Source organism: Chrysemys picta, chromosome 4, assembly GCF_011386835.1.
Source record: "Chrysemys picta bellii isolate R12L10 chromosome 4, ASM1138683v2, whole genome shotgun sequence".
NCBI classification, from domain to species: Eukaryota; Metazoa; Chordata; order Testudines; family Emydidae; genus Chrysemys; species Chrysemys picta.
The window spans coordinates 144,064,854-144,087,104 of NC_088794.1; the positions used below are offsets into that span (position 1 = coordinate 144,064,854).

Consider the following 22,251-nt stretch of genomic DNA (forward strand, 5'->3'; position numbering starts at 1 on the left):
ATGTTTTAGAGAACTACTCTAGTTTCTTTATGTTTCTATACTGTGCTCAGATACCATGGAGATGAGTAAATATTACTGGATTAAAAATAAGATTTACTTTCACTACAAAAAGCCTTATGAAACTGATCCAGATTATTTTTGCCCATTACTCTTCTCTTCTGTTTACATAAGCTGGATAGCTAACCTTATCATTTCGGTGCCTTAAATCACAAAGGGACAAGTCAATCTGTTATGCTACTTGTGAAAACCCAGATCCAGGGTACATTACAAAGGCCAGATCCTTATCTTTTTAAAGTGAAATTTTATATATTCAAGATTTTAATTTATTATATATATGAATTTTGAAAAGCAAACCATGCTGTGGATTCTAATTTTATCCTGTATGGATAGAAGACAAGTTAAACTTCGTATAGTAACCATTTTTCCAAAAAGTTAAAATAACTGCTGCAGAAAATGTTGTCAATTAAATGTAATGTTTTGGGGTCTACATGTTTAAAACAGACATTCCATGAGAGGGAGGTCTGAGTGTAAAGCAAACTGGAAAGTTACCTTCTCTGTCTTTCTTTTTCAATCGTTTTCTTCTTCTGTCTATTGTTGCTACTTCTGACTTCAGGGACATGTAATATTTTCGGATTTCCTGTAGTTTTTCTTGTAGAAAGGAGATTCTCTCAGTGCTGTTCATGTTGTCTAGTTCATCTTAAGAGTGTGGGGAAAAGTTACTTTACGATGGTGATTTTAAGAAACGATAATGCAACATCACATGCAAACCAATAATGCATTTCCACAATACTTTACTAAGTGGGATTACATCCAAGACAGATAGCCAAAACCCACATTTTTCCCCTTCAAAATACAAAGTTTCTTATTAAATTCCATTTAATCCAAGGTGTTTTAATTATGGTAGATTAGCAAGAATTGTGCTCCTTATAAAAAAGGACAGTTACCTTTTCCGTAACTGGTGTTCTTCGAGATGTGTTGATCATGTCCATTCCACAATAGGTGTGCGTGCTCGCCACGTGCACTGGTGCCGTAAGTTTTTCCCTTAGTAGTGCCCGTAGGGGAGCGACCCCTGGAGTGTCACCACTAGGGTGTGGTGTAAGGGGCGCTGTGCGCTCCCCCCACCCACAGTTCCTTCTTGCCAGACAACACCGACAGAGGGGAAGGAGGGCGGGATATGGAATGGACATGAGCAAAACATCTCAAAGAACACCAGTTATGGAAAAGGTAACTGTCTTTTCTTTGAGTGATTGTTCATGTGCATTCCACAGTAGGCCATTCCAAGCTATATCTGTTGGAGATGGGTAGGAGGTCACAGACACTCTGGGCGGAGCACTGCCCTGCCGAACCTGGCGTCCTCCCTGGTTTGGGAGACGATAGCATAATGCAAGGTGAACATGTGGACCGATGACTACGTGGCAGCCCTACAGATGTCCTGAATAGGGACGTGGGCCCTCACAATTGGTGTCGGGGGAACTCCTGCCAGGTCGTAACAAGTACGGATACACGAAGTGATCCAGTTGGAGAACCGCTGAGTGGAGATTTGCTGACCTTTCATGCATTCGGCCATGGTGATGAATAGTTGCGAAGACTTCCTGAATGGTATTGTACATTCCAGGTAAAAACCCAGAGCCCGTCTCACATCCAGCATGTGGAGGCAGCGCTCCTCACTGGACGCATGGTGTTTTGGAGAGAGCACCGGCAGGAAAATGTCTTGGTCCATATGATAGGCGGAGACCGCCTTAGGGAGGAACGAAGGGTGTGGACGGAGCTGGACCTTATCCTTATGGAACACCGTGTACGGGGGTTCAGAGGTCAGGGTCTGGAGCTCCGAGAACCATCTAGCGGACGTGATCGCCACCAGAAAGGCTACTTTCCATGAGAGGTGTGACAAAGAGCATGTAGCAAGTGGCTCAAATGGAGGTCCAGTTAGCCTGGCCAGCACTAACTTCAGGTCCCACTGGTGGACTGGGGGTTTAACATACGGAAAGAGGCGATCCAAACCCGTAAGGAATCGACCGGTCATGGCATGAGAAAATATCGTGTGGCCCTGCACTGGTGGGTGGAAGGCCAATATGGCTGCCAGGTGCACCTTGATGGACGAGGGCGCTAGGTCCTGAATTCTAAGGTGAAGGAGGTAGTCTAGTATAAGCTGGATCAGAGCAGCCACTGGCGAGACACCCGATCAGCGGCCCACCGGGAAAACCAAGACCATTTCGCCAGGTAGGCCTGACGCTTGGAGGGCATCCTGCTCTCCAGGAGGACGCGCTAAACCCCTTCCAAGCAAGTCCTCTCTTCCCAGCTTAAATGTTGAAGAGCCACGCTGTGAGGTGGAGGGCTGCTAGGTTGGGGTGGAGAAGGCGACCTTGGTCCTGGGAGAGCAGGTCCAGGCCGGTTGGCAACGGCCACGACGGGGCGAATGCCAAGCTCATGAGAGTCCTGTACCAATGCTGCCTGGGCCATGCCGGGGCAATCAGAAGGACACGGGCCCTGTCCGTCTTTATCTTTTCCAAGACCTTGCCGATCAGTGGAAAGGCACAGAAGAGCTGACCCGACCAGGGCAGAAGGAAGGCGTCGGAGATCGCGCCCATGCCCAACCCTCCCCTGGCGCAGAAGCGGGGACACCGGCAGTTCTGTTGGGTCGTGAACAGGTCCACTTGGGGAATGCTCCATGTTTGGAAAATCCTGCGCACCACCTCTGGGTGCAGCAACGATTTGTGCTGAGAGGAGACGTCCTGGCTCAGCCGATCCGCCCGAGAGTTTTGGACGCCCGGTAAGTGGTGGGCTTCCAAGGAAATATTGTGGGCTATGCAGAAGTCCCACAGCCTGAGGGCTTCCTGGCAGAGGGCTGAGGAGCGGACCCAGCCTTGCCTGTTGATGTAGAACATCAAGGCCATGTTGTCCGTGAGAACCCTGACCACTCTGCCCGCTAGGCATGAGCGAAAGGCCATGCAGGCTAGATGGCCTGCCCTGAGCTCCTTGACATTTTTATGTGCAGGGCTAGGTCCTGCGCGACCACAGATCTTAGGTCTGGAGGTTTTCCACATGGGCTCCCCGTCCCAGGTCCGATGCATCAGACACCACCTCCACAGTCAGGGACCGGTCCCTGAATGGGACTCCTTGGAGCATGTTCCCCGGGGAGGACCACCAGCGTAGGGAGGCTAACACAGGTTCTACTTTGTCCATCCCGTCTCTGGACTGGGAGAATACCGAGGCCAACCAGAGCTGAAGGGGCCGCATCCTGAGCCTGGTGTGATGAACCACATACATGCATGCCGACATATGATCCAGGAGTTGGAGGCACGCTCTGGTGGTCGTCACAGAGAACCTTGTGACCACGCCGATGAGCTCCCTTAGGGTTTAGAATCTGTCCAGTGGGAGGGAGGCTCTGGCCAATGTCACATCCAGAATTGCCCCAATCAACTCTCTGTGTTGCACCGGTACCAATGTGGACTTGGTGTTGTTTACCAGCAGCCCCAGTGCGGTGCATGTGGACAGGAGGAGTGTTATGTGATCCTGTACGTGTGACCTGGATCTGCCCTTGACCAGCGAGTCGTCGAGGTAGGGAAGATCTGGACCCTCCTGACACCCGAGGAAGACCGCTACCACAGACGTACACTTTGTGAAAACTCTGGGAGCTGTTGATAGACCAAACGAGAGGACAGTGAACTGGTAGTGCTCCTGCCCTACCATGAAGCGGAGGAAATGCCTGTGGCCCTCAAATATATGAATGTAGAAGTATGCATCCTGTAGATCGAGGGCGGCGTACCAGTCTCCGGGATCCAGGGAGGGGATGATGGAGGCCAGAGAGACCATGCGAAACTTGAGCTTTACCATGTACTGGTTCAGGCCTTGCAGATCCAGGATGGGCCTGAGCCCCCCTTTGGCCTTCGGGATAAGGAAATAGAGGGAGTAGTACCCCTTGTATCTGAACTCCGCCAGCACCACCTCCACCGCTCCTAAGCAAAGAAGCCGTCTCACCTCCTGCTCAAGTAAGCTCTCATGAGAGGGGACCCTGAAGAGGGATGGGGAGCGAGGATGGGTGGGGTAGAAAGAAACTGGAGGGTATAGCCCCGGGAGACGGTTCTGAGGACCCATCAGTCTGAGGTCAGCCATGACCACTCCGGGAGGAAAATACATAGGTGGTTGGAGAAGGGAAGATCGGGTGGATCCTTGATACAAACTGGTAAGTCGCCCACAGGCGTCCCATCAAAACTGGCGCTTACCTGCCTGCTTCCCCTTAGATGGCCCAGGCCGGGATTGCCTTTGTGGGCACTTTTTATAGTCCCTTGATTTTTTATAAGGGGGCTCGTATCTGGAGTGGGTGGGCTGACAGAGTCTGTTGTGGTTTGAACTTGGTCCTGGCCGGGGCTGGGACATAGAGGCCGAGGGTCTTTAATGTCGTGCAGGAGTCCTTCAGACCATGTAACTTCTCGTAGGTTTGTTCTGCAAACAGGGCCTTGCCATCGAACTGAAGGTCCTGCAAGGAGTTCTGTGCCTCGCTGAACAATCCAGACAGCAGGAGCCCCGGCACTCTCTTCATGGAAACCGCGGAGGACATAGACCGTGCAGCCGTATCCGCAGCGTCCGCTGTACCCTCCTCCACCAGAGACTTAAACTCCTTTTTATCACGCTCCTGGAGGGAGTCCGCAAATTTGGGCGCTGAGCCCCACAAATTGAAGTTGTATCTGCCCAGCAAGGCTTGGTGGCTTGCCATCCTCAGTTGGAAGCTCGAGGACGAATAAATCTTTCTACCAATTAGATCTAGTCTCCTCGAGTCCTTACTTTTAGGAGTAGGAGCGGGTTGACCTTGACGCTCCCTATGGTTGACCGCCTACACTACACTAGAGAGTTGGGGCGGGGTGGGTATACAGATATTTGTGCCCCTTGGCGGGCACAAAATACTTCCATTCTGCCCTCTTAGAGATGGGGGGCAAGGAGGCCACAGGGCATTTGAGATCTTTGCCACCCTGCCCAATGCCAAAGCTGAAAGGACATTGAAGAGGGAGTCCGAGGGTTCCTCCACCTCCTCAGCTTGTAGGTTAAGGCTTGATGCCACTCTTTTCAACAGTTCCTGGTGGGCTTTCGTGTCCTCCTGTGGGATTGGAAGAGGAGGAGCCATGATTGCCTCATCGGGGGAGGGGGAGGATGGTGGTGCAGTGCTCTGCGTCCCCACTGGTGCCACAGGTCCTACCACTTGTTCCCCTTCTGAGTGTGGGACTGAGGACGAGCGATCCGCTGACCCTTTCCTGGAAGGCTGAGAGAGGGAGGCCGGTGGTCTTTCCAAGGCGCTGGTCACTGAGCAAGCCACCACCCGGGGCTGCATCGGGGCCAATGGTACTGTGGCACTGTTGGAGCGGACTGCCCCGCCTGACTCGCCTGGCCCACCAAGTGTCAACTTTGAAGGGAGGCCGGGCTGGCATACGATCGACCGCTATCCAGGGACGGGGATGAGTGACGACATCAGGAGCGGTGCCGAACATGAGACTGTGATCCCAGTGTGGAGGAACGAGAGTACCATCTATAGCGGCGGCTCTGCGACCGGCTCCAATGGATGGATCCGTGATGGCGGGGTGCTGGCGATCGATGCATGGGGTTGTGGGAGCGGCGCTGTGGCGGGGACCTCGAATGGAACGAAGAGTGGGAGCGGCATCAACGTCCATACCGCGAGGGGCTACGATAGCTTCTCAGAGATAATGATTTCCGGTGCCGTCTGTCTCGGTCTTGGCAGGGCATGCTCTCATCATGAGGTCTACATTCCCCCGAGGTGGAGCGGTGCCTGGAAACCCTGCTGCTCAGCACCCAGCCAGACAACCTGGTGGGGGTTGACGGGGATTGGCGCGCGTTGCGCACAGGGCGGTAGCTGTGCGGAGAATGGTATCGTGAACCTTCCCTCGACCATGAGTGGTACCATCCAGGCAGAACCTTCCCTCGACCCACCAGTGGTACCATCCAGGCAGTAACTGCAGGGGTCTGAGCGATGGCTTGCCTCTGGATCGGGGATCTGTTGACAGCAGAATGGCCGGTACTGGTAGAGACATAAGGTCTTGAGCCGCCTGCAGGGCCTCCCATGTGGCGGGCACCCAAATGTGGTCACTGGTGTCCGGGGAGGTCGGCTCGGAGTGGGCCGGGCTGCTCCACTCGACTTGAGTCGGAGGCGATGGGGACCGAGAACTGCCCAACGCGGGTCTAGTCTCTCCCCCAGCCTTGCTCTGGTGCCTTGGCGGAGAAGACCTCTTCTTCACCTTTTTAGACTGTCCCGTGGATGGAGAGTGGTGCTGACTGGTGGAGGGCATCAATGAGTCACCGCGCACCGATGCTGCAGTGCTCGGCGCCGACTTGAAATGGTGCAGCGGTGTCGGAGTTAGGGCCGACTCCATCAAAATGGCTCGGAGCCGTATGTCCAGCTCCTTCTTGGTCCAAGGTTTGAAGGATCTGCAAATTTTGCAGCGGTCGCTAAGATGGGTTTCCCCCAGACAGTGGAAAAAGTCCACGTGCGGATCACTGACGGGCATAGGCCGTTTGAAAGTGTCGCACAACTTAAAGCCCGGGCACACCTAACTAGTTCTAACTAAAACTTTTTTTTTTTTTTTTAAATAACTAGAGGTACTACTAACTACGAACTAACAAATTCCAAAGAAGGAAAGCTACAGTAGAGCTGGAGCAGAGCAGTTCTGAAGCACCTTCACTGGCGGCAAGAAGGAACTGAGGATGGGGGGAGCGCGCAGCACCCCTTATACCGCGCCATCGCAGCGCCACTCCAGGGGTTACTAGGGGTGTTCCCCTACGAGTACTGCTAAGGGAAAAACTTCCGGTACTGGTGCACGTGGCAAGCATGCACACCTATTGTGGAATGCACATGAGCAATCACTCAAAGAAGAACAGACTGCTATGATATACTTGTATATTATACTGTATTTACATGGATCAACAATTTTTTCCCTTGAATAATCATTAGTCCTCCACTAATGGTTGTGGGGAAAAAGATTATTGGTTCTAAAATATTTGTCTCAGATCCCCAGAGTTTTAGGTTACAATATCTTGGAACTTAAAAACAAAAAACAAAACAAAAGAACTCCTCCGTCCTCCCCCTACACAATAATTTTGTTAGTCATCTTGCTCTTCCAACTCAATTCTTCAATCCCAACCTGAATTTTTGCAGCCCATAAGACCAGAATTAGAGATGAATGCCTGGATTATGCCATCTGAAAACTCAGATTCCAGATATTTACAAATTATATAAAATACTAGTTTCACAGTCTAGATATTCTTGAAGTAATAAACTGCTAAACCTATGCTGGAAATTAAATGGGGGGAAGTAAGATGATAATTTAAATACCATTTTTAAAAGGATTTTTATAGTATGAAAGTGAAGCACAGAAATAAATAAATACCAATAAACCTGGCTTTACAATGGTAATGAGCATGGATGCCAAGTGCCTTTTTGGAACTGAACATAGCAAGTTCTGGATATTGTACTAATATAATTTTGAACTCTGATTTAAATATTTAACACACTTTAAAAAATTCTTACTGAGTTGGAAACTCCATTTATACACTCTTGGGGAAGCACTGTGGTGATGTTTCTCTCTCTGTTTATCCTTTTCTCCATCTTTGATGTGAGGGGAAATTACTCTTGCAGGGGATCGCGCAAGCTTCTGTGGTTTGGACACATTTATGTGTTTTACTGGCGTACATTTACTTGAACTGTCCATGACAGGAAGATCTTCACTATCACTGCTTTGTCCTGTAATAACACAAATTAATTTTGATTAGAAGACAGACCTATAATTTTGGTATTCTTCTAACCCTACAATCTAGGTTACATAAACTGTGGTTATGGTCAGAAAAGTGAAAGGGAATATTGTGTTTCTTTACTCAAAAGACCCTGCTCCCTTTGTGGATTCCAAATTGTTTCAGATTACTGACAAACCCATTTAAAATTTTCTAATTTTGTTAGGTACTTTATGAGCTGACTCTTCAGGTGCACCAGTGCTCCCTCTAACCCCAGTGGTGGGAGCAGTTAGGGACTGAGTCAGCCCCTGCCAAAGTAGATTTTTTACCTACAAAAATAATACAGACATTTATTCCAAAATAAGTGTGTTTGCTGTTAAAAAAGCAGGTGTGACTTAAAAACACATTTAGTTATTTCAGTGTAGACAAGGCCCTAGAGTCACTTTTCAGAGTGCAAATGCATGAATTACCTATAGATGTGAACAATGTATGATCATTTCAGTAGAGTATGCATCTCTGATACAGAAGTACCTCAGAGTTACAAACACCAGAGTTACGAACTGATCAGTCACACACGTCATTTGGAACTGGAAGTACACAATCAAGCAGCAGCAAAGACAAAAAAAGCCAATAGAGTACAATACTGTGTTAAATGTAAACTACTAAAACAATAAAAGGAATGTTTAAAAATAAGATTTGACAAGGTAAGGAAACTGTTTCCGTGCTTGTTTCATTTAAATTAAGACTGTTAAAAGCAGCATTTTTCTTCTTCATAGTAAAATTTCAAAGCTTATTAAATCAATGTTCAGTTGTAAACTTCTGAAAGAATAATCATAACATTTTTTCAGTTACGAACATTTCAGAGTTATGAACAACCTCCATTCCTGAGATGTTCTTAACTGAGGTTCTACTGTACCATATTCACATAGACATGCAGTGTGATCTTGTACTTCAGGGTATAGTTAGATTTATTTTGTAAAAAACAAAAACAATTTAAAACTTCTTACAATAGTGCCAAAATAAAGGTTCACATTTCAGGAAATTTTAAGTTACAGTTCCCACCAAAATCTTCACTCTGCACATATTAGGCATAATTTAACAGCCTATGAACATATTTGTTGCAGTTACTGTGGGAACCCAAAATATTTATTTGACATAAATCTTAACAATGCCATTGTTGGCATTGACTCTATTGACCTATTTGATTCAAATCCTTTAGCTATCTAAGGTCATCATTACTTATAAGGGGGTATAGAAGACTAAATTCAGACTTTCTGCAGCTGATTTAAAAAGGTTACATATCTGATCACGTCAACCACACATAAAAGTCCTGTCTCTAAAAGGTGTCGTACTTACCTCATTTCACTCTATGTATTTTTTCTTGTAAGTTATAATTAATGTATCTTTCTCACCTTAGAAGCACTTGGACATGACTTTTCAAGGAAGTGCTTCTATTCAGCAAGCATAGGGACAAAAATGACAATTGAGCTGAACACATATAACCAGGATAACTGTAAAATATTTGGTATCTTCTCACATACAGCTGCCTTGTAAAGATATTTGATAATGAAAATGATGAAGATACCAGTCATGAGACTGCCAGATATTGTGGTTACTGAATAGTTGGTATAGTCTACTAGATATATAGTCAGTGGTCCAGTCAACACTAATTAAAGGCCCTGGCAAGGAAACCCTTACACATGTACAATGGTGATAAATATCAAAAGGATGGATTACTACACGCTTGTTATGATACAGCACGAACATTCACTTCCAAATGTACCTGTTCCATTCTTTTCATTTTTGGCTACAGCACTTGATCGCTTTGGAGTACGCTTTTGTTTCTTTGCCAGTGTCCCACTATTGCCATCGCTTGGCCTTTTTTGACCTGAAGAAAAAGAAAAAATGTGCCTCAAATATTTCTGCCTTCAATATACCCCTTTTAAAACAAATAGATTGAACTGAAAACTAGTATTAGAGGAAGCCAAATGCCACTTTTGAGTCAACAGTCCTTAGCAAAGCGATACAGGATTTACAATGGTTTCAGGAATTGTCAAAATAGAGATTGGCTTTTCACATGGGAAACACATACCCTTCTCTCCAGTTTCTCTGTCTTGTACTGCTATACTACAATTGCTTGAAGTGGTACTGGCTTCAAATCCATTAGCAGACTCGCTTTCACAGAGACCCTCTTGAGATTCTTCTGCCACACTGTCCACTTCAATCGTTACATCACTTTCACTTTTTATACTGCGAGATTCATCCTGACTAAGAGCAAGGGGTGAGGCCACAGAGAAGTTAGGCTGGACTGCAGGGATTAAGGCAGATGGATTTGAGGTCAAAGTGTTGGGGTCTGGCTTTTCTGTTACTGCATCCTCACTACTGCTCTTTTCCTTTTCATCAAAGTCATCCAAGTCCACTTCATGGCAAAGTAGAGTTTCAGGTCCAATCTGAGGCATAGTGTCATCCTCATCTTTTAATGGAATATGCTCATTTTCCTCAGACGTACATTCAAAGTTTTCATTCGTCAGCTCTTGAACATGTTGATCTGACTCTGCTACTAAAGACGGCATTTCCTCATTTTCAGTTCTGAGTGACTCTTCATCATGGAAGTCTTTACATTCCTCCATTCCAATACATTCATTGGTCCTCTCCTCAGACACAATATTTGGCACTTCCATCTCACACTCTCGTCGTACCTTTTTCTCAGGCGATGTCTGTTCCAACGTTTTCCTTTTCAAAAGCTTCTTATCTTTTGTACAAGGGTCTGTTTCATTTTCAGTAGTGGTGGAAAACTCTTTACTGTCTAAGGAACAAATTTCTGACCTTTCAGATTCTATGAGGGTTTCATTTGTTTCCTCTTCCTGGCTTTCTGGCAAAACCTTTATATTCTCTAAAGAGGGATCTCTTGTCTTGCTCCTTCTTCCCTTCCCCTTAGGTGATTTTTCAGTCTCTTTTTTAATTTCTTCCACTTGTTCAGCTTTGTTTCCAAAAATCTGAACTATTTGTTCACTTTCTTCAACTTCCAGTTTCAAAGTTTCTAGAGGCTGCACTTGAGTCCTGTCATTTTCTTTCATCAATACATGTGGGATCTTTGGGTTTTCTTCATCAGGTTTCTCATCAATTAGTTTTTCATTTTTTTCCATATCTGAAATTTCTGCCGAAAATTCTTCATTCATACTCTTTTCAGAAGTCTCATCAGCTTCACTGTCAGATGAACCAGAATCTGCAAGAAAATAAGATTAAAAAACAACACATCAGGTCATTGTTAAAGCACAACTTTTTATATTAGCTATGCAGATACTATTCAATAACCCACACAGATACAGTGTCCAAAATCACTTTATGAAAAAAAAAAAAAAAAAATCAAGAGTTTTGGTTTTGCATAAAAATTTTTAAAAAAATCCAAATGTGTTGCATTATTCAACCTATTTTTGCTACAGTTTTTCTGAGTGTTACTTTAGATCTCTATGGAAGTATGGTAACACTAGTGTAAACTCTCTTTTTTTGTGTTCACTTTTTTTTTTTTTGGTGGTGGTGGTGAAGGTTAGAAATCAAAAAGCCACACATAAATCACAGTTCAGGAGGACAGGATAGTTTTACAAGTCTCCTTATAGCTTGAATCTTCCCAGTCACCTCACCTCAAAAAGGAATGGATGGCTCAGAAGACTGGTAACGGGGTTACAACCATTTCATTGCCAAATCGGTGGTTTCAATCAGAAGCCATATAGATAGCAAGTAATACTATGGTGCCTGATAGTTGTACAGATCCTATATGAAATGAGTTGGTGGCTTCAATTTGGTTCCTATTAGACAAGGGTTCTTATCATCAAACAACACTGCCACCATTTGTACTCAACTAGCCTCCCTGCTGGATGCATGAGCTGTGAGATTGGAAGATTGAGTGACCATAGGAATGGCCACAATTTTATCTCTGGATTTGGACTGAAGCAGACTGATGCGAGAACATGGGGTAGCTGCCCCTTCCCTAACTGCTTGGGGAGGAAAGAGAGATTTTTTTCCCCTCCACTGGTGTCAATTTAGTTCTTTCAACAGCATTAAAATTCGCAGGGAAAAAAGGGGGGTTTTCATCGCTTTTTCCAAAAGGAATGAAAATCAAAACACAGGACAGAGATCACTCACCGTTTGATCCTCTATCAGAATCAAACATTCCTGAGCTACGTCTCGTCTGCCTGCGAGGTGTTCCTAAAAATCAAAATCAAAACTAATTAATTGATACAGAATAAAATCTGTTAGATAGCTAGTAAAACTGACTGACTGAATGCACAGGGCTTCAAAACTGCTGACTTACAATACAGCAATATGTTTATTAAGCGTTTCATACGAAGGCGTGGGGTTACATTATTTGTATTTACATACATTTCTCCTATGTATGAGCACCTAAGTGTCTCACATGACTGCATCAGGTGTACCTTCTGTTCCATTTGGTAATGACGAGCAATCTGACATATTGCTCCGTGTACTTCTGGCTCCTGCTTTACCTTCACTATTAGGTGTTTTGGATAAACTGCAAGACATGTTTGACAGAAGAGTAGATTTCAGAGGGGGGCGGCCACGTTTTGATTTCTGTTTCTCCTCATCCTTCTTTTCATCCTTTTCCTGGTCTTCTTTACTCTGAAGACACAAAATTGGGCATTCTATGAATGTACATCACTGCTTATAGTCAAAACGTCACCCTTTTTGGGCTACACGTTAAGGGGAGGGGCTAGGGAGTGAACAGCTAAATAAATTCTTATTAGGAGCAGAGAGATCCATTAAGCTCTTACAAACTATTACAAGAAGTTTACTGATCTACAAATATTACTTTTGCTTTTTTCTTTTGTTTTCTCTTTGGTCCTCCTTTGTCCAAAGGCCAGATAATCCGATCAGCTTTCACCCATTCATCGTATCTAAAGGCAAAACACAGCACATTGTTACTACTCCCGTTAAAAACTGTTTTATTGTAATTTGATGGTTCAAAGCTGAATTGCAAAGACCTTAATAACAATTCAAAATAGATCCCCAACCCCCTTTTAGCAACATATCAAGTATCTGATGTTTTAAAACGTATTTAGTGCTATGTTTTATTGCAATTACCTTCCTAAGATCCTGAGGAAATCTGAAGGTGCAGACCTTCCTGGTCTCCTGCCAGCAAAGCACTGGAAGTCAGGTGACCTGGGGTCAATTACAGACTCTTCCATCAACTTCATGTGACCTTAGAAAATTCAGTTTTAATCTCTCCACGCCTCAGTTTCCCCATCTATAACACTGTTATAAAATAATCATACTTACCTGTGTTTTTAAAAAGTTTTCAAATCGTCTGGCAAAAGACACTAAGCATTAGGGGAGACTGTCAAAGGCATAAATGGAGTTAGGTGCTTATCTGCCATTTGTGCCTTTGAAACTCTCCTGTGTTATTATGATTATTAATTATTAATAATATTAATATAGAAGAGGGGATGTGAATAGAAGTTTGGAAAAAAGGTTTCTTTCAAACCTACGTGATGTCTGTTTAGATTTCTCAGGAATTCAATGAGGTGGCAAGTCTCAAATTTTAATGTACAAGGAAAACACATTTTAAAATATATTTGAGTTTTATGCCATTAGCACAGTCACATTGTTTATAAAAAATAAAGAAATGCCATTACCCAACAGGTATTAAATATAAGGAATGCACTCTTTTGGAATACAATGTAAGTGTTCAGTGGATTTTTTTCTGCACCTCCTTACAGTTCAGCTTTCCCCACTCACTCCCACCATGAATTTCTTAAAACATAGATCTTCTTTAATTATAGTCAGTGTTCAACTGTCAGCATATTTTTGTTGCTGAAATTTCAGAGTTTAATAAACCAATAACTGTATAAGCTACCCTACTACTAAACACAATACCGTTTCTAATACTCAGAGTGACATCTGGAAGCACACCACCACTTTCTTAAAAGGCAAGAGTAATTTAAAAGTCACTTTCATAGCTCACTATATTGGCCAAAGGTCTGATCCTGGTGACAATTATTACCAGGTATCGGATTTATTCCCACAAGAACTCCAATTTAATGTAACAGTACTACTCACAGTTTTATGCAGAGATGGACCAAAATCCAGCAAACACTTACACACATGCGTAATTCCATTGGCTTCAACAGGATTACTCATATGTGAGTGAGGGTACTCACATGAAAAAGTTTTAGCAGGATCTGACCCTATTGTGCAATACTAATTCACTGCAGGGACAAGAGACCCATTACTCTTCCCCCTTTGATGATATTCTCTTAAAAAGCAAAAAAAAAAAAAAAAAAAAAATCTCTGAATACAACAATTATTTTAGTAAACTAAAATGAAGTTAACCAGTAATTTCTCCTTCTTACCTTACATTCCAGCCATAGTAATGTACTAAATATAAAACCTCTCCATCATCAATTTCTGTGCTTTTAATACTGGCTTCATAAATTTTCTGAGTTTTTCCACGTCCATATTTTACTTTCACTTTGGTTCCTGTTAGACAGGGCTCCGAGTCCTCCTCATCTTCCTCCCCTTCTGATTCTCCTTTGTTTTCAATTTCCTCCCTGTAGCAAGGTATATTTATAATGCCCATTGATTATTTAATTACAATCAGACCTAACATTTCCAAAGCATAGTTAAGTATTCCCTTTCTAATCAGAGGAAGGAGAAGATAAAAGTTTGCAGTAGGGAGTTCCTTGCTTCATGAAGTGCAATGCATAAAAAAGGGGGCTGGTCATAACTTATTCAAGTCAGACACCTCCACTCTGTTTTGCATAAATCAGAAGTGTTAAAAATGATGCATCGGATTTATTCACAATTCACAAATTTTAACATGATTTATTATGTGCATAACTATCTCAAAGCTTTAACGTTTATCCTCTGAAACATATGGAGATCACAGAAAGGTGGAGAAAATATATTACATTAACTCACTGTTTCGAAGCTCAAGTGAAACAGAAGGTGCTGAGCAAGGAGACACTAACTTTAATTCTTAATATTTGCTTCTGATGTGTTATTTTAAATTTTTCCACCTTTCACAATTTTCTTTCAAGTTATACGAGACATTTGCACTGTCAATGTAATGGCCTTTTTGTGGCTATCTAATCAGTTCCACTGAAGCAAATAGTGGCAAACACAAGGTTACAATAAATGCCTTTATCCATGATATAATTTTTAAAAAGAGGCTAAGAATTTTTATCTACCATTTAACTTAAGGAAAGATCCATAACAAGGACTAGGTGCCTGAAAATGTCTTTTCAAAAACCAATGTCTCATCTGATCTACATACTTTCGTGCCTTTTAAATAAATAATTTGGAATAGAAGCAAAACCTAGAACTATAAGGAACCACAAGCAGACAAAATAGACAGAAAAAGCACAGCTTGCTTTTTACAAAAGATAAATGTTAGTTCATCTCTGACTATAACCTATTTTGCAGCAATAACAGTTTACACTAAAAGGAAAGATGATAACCAAGGCATCAAGTACTTACAAGAAAGATGACTAAGAGACTGTAGATATATGTAATACACCTATGCAACCTACTGTACACCCACACTGTATCTATGTTTGAATGGAATTTTTGCTTGCTGTGTTATTCTACAAGATCTTTCTTTTGACTGAAGGCACAGCCTTCTCTGAAGGTCACAGTTTTTTTCCATGAGTGCATCAAAATGAGAACATCAGAATGGCCATACTGGGTCAGACCAAAGGTCCATCTAGCCCAGTATCCTGTCTTCCAACAGTGGCAAATGCCAGGTGCTTCAGAGGGAATGAAGAGAACAATGATCCATCCCGTCACTCATTCCCAGTTTCTGGCAAACAGAGACTATTGACACCATCCCTGCCAATCCTGGTTAATAGCCATTGACCTATCCTCCAGGAACTTATCTAGTTCTTTTTTGAACCCTGTTATATAGTCTAGGCCTTCACAACATCCTCTGGCAAAGAGTTCCACAGGCTGATTGTGCATTGTGTGAAGAAATACTTCCTTATTTATTTTCTCCACTCTAGTCATGATTTTATAGATCTCTATCATATCCACCCACAGTCATCTCTTTTCCAAGCTGAAAAGTCCCAGCCTTATTAATCTCTCCTCATATGGAAATGATACGGAGATGATGCAGCCAACACATTCTCCTTGCTTGAAACAAAAAGTCATCAGGCTTGATTCACTCTCAGCTTGTGCCCCAAGTGCACTCCTCCCCTTTCCATGGGCTAGAAAAGAGGAAGAACGATGTCACAAGGAGCAAACCCAATCCCTGAATGGAGCAAGGGGGGTAGTCAGGACTAGCAGGGTGGGAAGAGAGAGGCCTAGCCTGTTTTCACAACCCCTGGACAGCAGTGATTTAAACCAATTCTGCCTCTCAGTTTGTTCTATGGCTGCTATTTTCTACCACTTGGCTCATTACTCCAACATCTCCTCATTCTCCCACATTGTTCTGTTGCCCGCCCCTCTCTCCTTGTCCTCCATGTTGCCCTCTCTCCTTCTCTGCCTCTTCAATCCATCTCCCCTTTTCATTTTTAGTCCCCCTTCCCCTTCATTTCTCCTTTGCTCTTATTAATTCATCCCCTCCTGCCCTCTAAATACATTTAAATAAAAATGGAAACAAGCGCAAGTTGGACATTTGCCCATCATCATTAGCCACTTTGCTTGTATGTTACATCCACTTTCTACCCCAAATCATACAATATAAATAGACAAGACAGAGTGTGGGAAACCATCTATCACTACATGGTTGTACAACACCAAGCACAACACCTAGCTAGTGCTTGCGTGTACTACTGTGCACAAATACCAATATAATCCAAGCCTGCAGTGACAGAAGTCCATCCAGAGAAGTGATACAGCAGTGAATATTGTGTGCAACTGAGGGGGGTGGTGACACTCTTGGCTAAAGCAGCCCAGAAGTAGGGCTGGGATGAGAACAGAGCTAGAACATCCAAGGATGCACTGATTCAATACACCTCCAGGGAAGCATTCTCAGGATAAACTCCTGTATGGCCCCCAAAACTAGAATTCTGCCCTTCCTGACCGAACCCTTGGAGGAAGATGACAGTGGAAATACTACCTGCCATCTCCAGGGAAAAATCCTCCCTCAGGTACAGCAGACCTCTGCTGTCTTGGAGATGCACAAGGAGGGGGAAATTGTGATGGGTGTGTGTGTGTGTGAAAATCATGGACTTGATTCACGTCTGATCTCCAGAAATGGAATCCTAAATCTCCCTTGTACTCAGCAATACAGAGTGCCGCTGTACCACCACACAGGCATTCTTTTAAAGAGCAGATGTAAGTTAATATGTACCTCTCTTGCCTTCTCTCTTCCTCTTCATCAGATTCTTTATCAGATTCCTCTTGTTTTTTCATTTTCTTCTCTTTTTGCTTTGGTGTGTTCTTTCTCCCGAGTGATGTCTCATTTTCTTTCTTCTCTGCATTCTCAAGTGTTTCCTCTACATCTTTATTTTCTTTGTTGCTATCTTTTAATTTGTCCTGCATTTTATCCTCTTCAGTTTCTTTTTTAGTAGTTATTGCATCGCGAGCAAGTCTCCTCCGTCCCTAAGATAGAAACGCAATCTGTTAAACAAGCATTGTCATGTTCAGGGCAGAGGAGGTTATGCGGTGCATCCTGTGCACTGAAGTATATTTATTTTTCCTGTACAGAAGACAGATTGGAGGCCAATGTGAAGTTTTGCATTTGAGTTATCACATATTTATAAATTTAAAAAACATTGTGTGCATTCTGTTTACAATTATGGCATTACAATATCAGAGTTCTAGCTTTTCATTAGTTTCCAGGTGAATTTTAAAGGAATTTGTTTAGATCTACAAGGCCTGTAGTCCCTGAACACATGAAATATCACCTTCCCTAGCTGACTATGGCAGTTGTGGTAAGTGGAACAACTTGAGTTGATAGTCCCATGGTTTAAAAGGGACAGAGATGCTCACAAGGCATTTTCCACGAGGGATCCTCAATTCTGGAAATTGCTCTCCTTGGTCTGACAGGACCCAGATTTGTATGCAGTGTTGTTATAGACGTGATGGTCCCAGGATATTAGAGGGACAAAGTGGGTGATGTAATATCTGTTATTGGACCAACTTCTATTGGTGAGAGACACCAGCTTTTGAGCTTACACAGAGCTCTACTTCAGGTCTGGGCCTGATGAAAAGCTGTGTGTAAATTTGAACGCTTGTCTCTCTCATCAACGTAAGTTGGTCCAATAACAGATATTACCTCACCGACCTTGTCTCTCTAGATTTGTTTGCCTTCAGAGCATGCTGCAAGACCACTGGAATTTCCAAAGGGGTAAAGAACAGCAGTGGGGATAGCTGGTGAGTTTGGGGGAAGGGGGTCTTAACTGTTATGGGCTTATTGTTTTATTATTAAGCGGCCTAGGTGCTCTTTTTGGTAGCGTCACATTTTTGTACTCAGAACATAGATTCTAGGACTGGAAGGGACCTCGAGAGGTCATCGAGTCCAGTCCCCTGCCCGCATGGCAGGACCAAATACCATCTAGACCATCCCTGATAGACATTTATCTAACCTACTCTTAAATATCTCCAGAGATTCCACAACCTCCCTAGGCAATTTATTCCAGTGTTTAACCACCCTGACAGTTAGGAACTTTTTCCTAATGTCCAACCTAGACCTCCCTTGCTGCAGTTTAAACCCATTGCTTCTGGTTCTATCCTTAGAGGCTAAGGTGAACAAGTTTTCTCCCTCCTCCTTATGACACCCTTTTAAATACCTGAAAACTGCTATCATGTCCCCTCTCAGTCTTCTCTTTTCCAAACTAAACAAACCCAATTCTTTCAGCCTTCCTTCATAGGTCATGTTCTCAAGACCTTTAATCATTCTTGTTGCTCTTCTCTGGACCCTTTCCAATTTCTCCACATCTTTTTTAAAATGTGGTGCCCAGAACTGGACACAATACTCCAGCTGAGGCCTAACCAGAGCAGAGTAGAGCGGAAGAATGACTTCTCGTGTCTTGCTCACAACACACCTGTTAATACATCCCAGGATCATGTTTGCTTTTTTTGCAACAGCATCACACTCTTGACTCATATTTAGCTTGTGGTCCACTATAACCCCCATGATCCCTTTCTGCCGTACTCCTTCCTAGACAGTCTCTTCCCATTCTGTATGTGTGAAACTGATTTTTCCTTCCTAAGTGGAGCACTTTGCATTTGTCTTTGTTAAACTTCATCCTGTTTACCTCAGCCCATTTCTCCAATTTGTCCAGATCATTTTGAATTATGACCCTGTCCTCCAAAGCAGTTGCAATCCCTCCCAGTTTGGTATCATCCGCAAACTTAATAAGCGTACTTTCTATGCCAATATCTAAATCGTTGATGAAGATATTGAACAGCGCCGGTCCCAAAACAGACCCCTGCGGTACCCCACTCGTTATGCCTTTCCAGCAGGATTGGGAACCATTAATAACAACTCTCTGAGTACGGTTATCCAGCCAGTTATGCACCCACCTTATAGTAGCCCCATCTAAATTGTATTTGCCTAGTTTAACATATATCCTTCTGTTAGAATGTATTTATTATTCAAACAACAATCAAACCCAGTAGGTGCCCTAATAATTAAATGTATAGCAACATAATGGCAACCACCTGGAAGTATTACATAGTCACATACAGATAACATTATATACATATTATTTAATGCTGCTGGTTGGCTGAATTAACAGGTTAACTTTGCCATCCAATAAGTCAAAGCAGCATAAAAAAACCCTTCCACTCCATCTTCTCTCCTGACCCACAACCTTCCTCCAACACCCTGTCAAATAAAAACAGCTTTTGCAGCATGCTGGAAGGTGATCAAGTTAGAGATAATCATAGGTGATTGGTCTGTATTATCTTTTCATATTTTCAGTGCTTGTCTAAAGCTAAATATTGTATATTTATACTATTGTAGAAACCACATCTTTTAAACTATTGATTCAGTACATTTACTGCATTTTAAGTAGCATTTCCAGTAAGCATATGCTCACAGTATTTTTATTTTCATTTAATAAGACCCTTTCTATCAACCATTTAATACCTTGACAGAATCTAGTCACCAAAAAACTTCAATAGGAAACAAACTTCTGATGTTACACCTCTACCCCAATATAACGCGACCCGATATGACACGAATTCGGATACAACACGGTAAAGCAGTGCTCCAAGGGGGCGGGGCTGCACACTTCGGTGGATCAAAGCAAGTTCGATATAATGTGGTTTCACCTATAACGCGGTAAGATTTTTTGTCTCCCGAGGACAGCGCTATATCGAGGTAGAGGTGTACAGCTAGCTTACATCACAAGGATATGAGATACTAAATGTGCATTATTAAATATTTTAACTGGAAACATTCTTTGTTCTTTGGTAACTGTCAGAAGTAACATTTCTTTCCCTTTCAGTGTACTAGTTTTAATCAATGAACACATAGTAACTTCCTTAATAGAACTAGCCAGAGTTCTAGCCAGTTAATCTAGATAACTCAGACAGTTAATTTCTTGTTCCAACGAAGGAAAAATTCTTTTAAATATTTTCTTATATTCTACTTTTGATTGAACACTAAATTAGATGGGTCAGTGATGTATTTATGTACCTGCTGACATGGCCCTCATCACCACAGCATTCAAGCAATACTCAAAATAAAAAAATAAAAATAAAGACATCAAACAAAAAACTCACTATCCCTCCATTCCCTTCTCTGCATATGTGAATGAGTTGAAAGGCTGAAGATTTTTATTTATTTTTTAAAAGAGAGATAACATGAGAACACTAGGTCAAAGAGATGGGGTTTACATTTGGTACTTAAAGCTGTGAGGGGTCTGCTCATTCTTATCTCTTGCAGGAGGAAATGACATAATCTAGGTCCAGCTCCTGTGAAAATTCTCTCATGTTCACAAGTCTACCCCATTTGGTGATACTTTTATGGTTCTGGTGGAACACAGCTGTTGATGAAAGTCATGGTTGTGCAGGGAAACAAAATCTAAGTCAGAAGGAACCATCACAATCATCTAGTCTGACCTCCTGCACATTGCAGGGCACAGAACCTCACTCACCCATTCCTGTAACAGACCCCTAACCTTTGGCTGAGTTACTGAAGTCCTCAAATCATGAGGTAAAGACTTCAAGTTACAGAGAATCCACTGTTTACACTAGTTTAAACTTGCAAGTGACCTGTTCCCCACAGTGCCGAGGAAGGTGAAAACCCCCCAGAGTCTCAGATAATCTGACCCAGGGGAAAATTCCTTCCCGACCCCAAATATAGCGATCAGTTAGGCCCAGAGCATGAGGGCAAGACCCACCAGCCAGACAACTGGGAAAGAATTGTCTGTAGTAACTCAGAGCCCTCCCCAGCTAGTGTCCACTACCAGCCATTGGAGGAGATATTTGCTGCTAGCAATTGCAGATCAGCTACATGCCATTGTAGGCAGTCTCATCATACCATCCCCTCCATAAGCTTATCAAGCTCAGTCTTGAAGCCAGTTAGTTTTTTTGTCCCAACTACTCCACTTAAAAGGCTGCTCCAGAACTTTACTCCTCTAATGGTTAGAAAACTTCATCTAATTCTAAGCCTAAACTTGTTGATGGCCAGTTTATATCCATTTGTTCTTGTGTCCACATTGGCACTTAACTGAAATAACTTCTCTCCTTCCCTGGCATTTATCCCTCTGATGTTTTTTTTATAGAGTAATTTTCCCCCCAGCCTTCTTTTGGTTAGGCTAAAGAAGCCAAACTCTTTGAGACTCCTCTCATAAGGTAGGTTTTCCATTCCTTCAAATATCCTAGTAGCCCTTCTCTGCACCTGTTCCAGTTTGAATTCATCTTTCTTAAACATGGGAGACCAAAACTTCACACAGTATTCCAGATGAGGTTTCACCTGTGCCTTGTATAATGGTACTAACACTTCCCTGTCTCTACTGGAAATACGTCGCCTGATGCATTCTAGGATTGCATTAGCCTTTTCACGGCCATATCACATTGGTGGCTCATCGTTATCCTGTGGCCATATCACATTGGTGGCTCATCGTTATCCAGGTCTTTCTCCTCCTCTGTCATTTCCAACTGATACGTACTCAGCTTGTAGCAAAAGTTCTTGTTGTTAGTCCCCAAGTGCATGATCTTGCACTATTAAATTTTATCCCATCTCTATTACTCCAGTTTTCAAGGTCATCCAGTCATCTTGTATGATATTCTGGTCCTTCTCCATATTGGCAATACCTCCCAACTTTGTATCATCTGAAAATTTTATTAGCATATTCCTACTTTTTGTGCCATGATCAGTAATAAAAATGTTAAATAAGGTTGGTCCCAAAACTAATCCCTGAGGAACTCCACTAGTAAACACATTCCAGCCTGACAGTTCACCTTTCAGTATGACCCACTGCAGTCTCCCCTTTAACCAGTTCCTTATCCCCATCTTCTCAAATGCATTACTGAAATCTAGGTAGATTAGATCTACTGCATTTCCTTTGTCTAAAGATGATCTCAGGTAGCTTAGTCAATCTCCTGGAGGGT

General features: G+C 43.0%; 1 protein-coding gene across 14 annotated transcripts in view; it reads right to left on the bottom strand.

The window, feature by feature from the left end:
* Positions 1 to 22,251, bottom strand: part of ARID4A (AT-rich interaction domain 4A) — a 68,561-nt gene that overhangs the window by 2,647 nt on the left and 43,663 nt on the right. For 5 of the 14 annotated variants that reach the window (XM_065593833.1, XM_065593832.1, XM_042851259.2 and 2 more), the window contains exons 16-24: positions 17,036 to 17,286; positions 14,097 to 14,294; positions 12,557 to 12,641; positions 12,165 to 12,366; positions 11,875 to 11,937; positions 9,824 to 10,957; positions 9,515 to 9,619; positions 7,532 to 7,744; positions 550 to 696 (exon numbers count right to left, since the gene is read on the bottom strand). In XM_065593833.1, the coding sequence (XP_065449905.1) occupies positions 550 to 696; positions 7,532 to 7,744; positions 9,515 to 9,619; positions 9,824 to 10,957; positions 11,875 to 11,937; positions 12,165 to 12,366; positions 12,557 to 12,641; positions 14,097 to 14,294; positions 17,036 to 17,286 (2,398 nt within the window). Of the gene's footprint in view, positions 1 to 549; positions 697 to 7,531; positions 7,745 to 8,201; positions 8,319 to 9,514; positions 9,620 to 9,823; positions 10,958 to 11,874; positions 11,938 to 12,164; positions 12,367 to 12,556; positions 12,642 to 14,096; positions 14,295 to 17,035; positions 17,287 to 22,251 lie in introns of those variants that run through there. The other 9 variants (XM_065593835.1, XM_065593836.1, XR_010600824.1 and 6 more) reach the window with 8 other exon arrangements.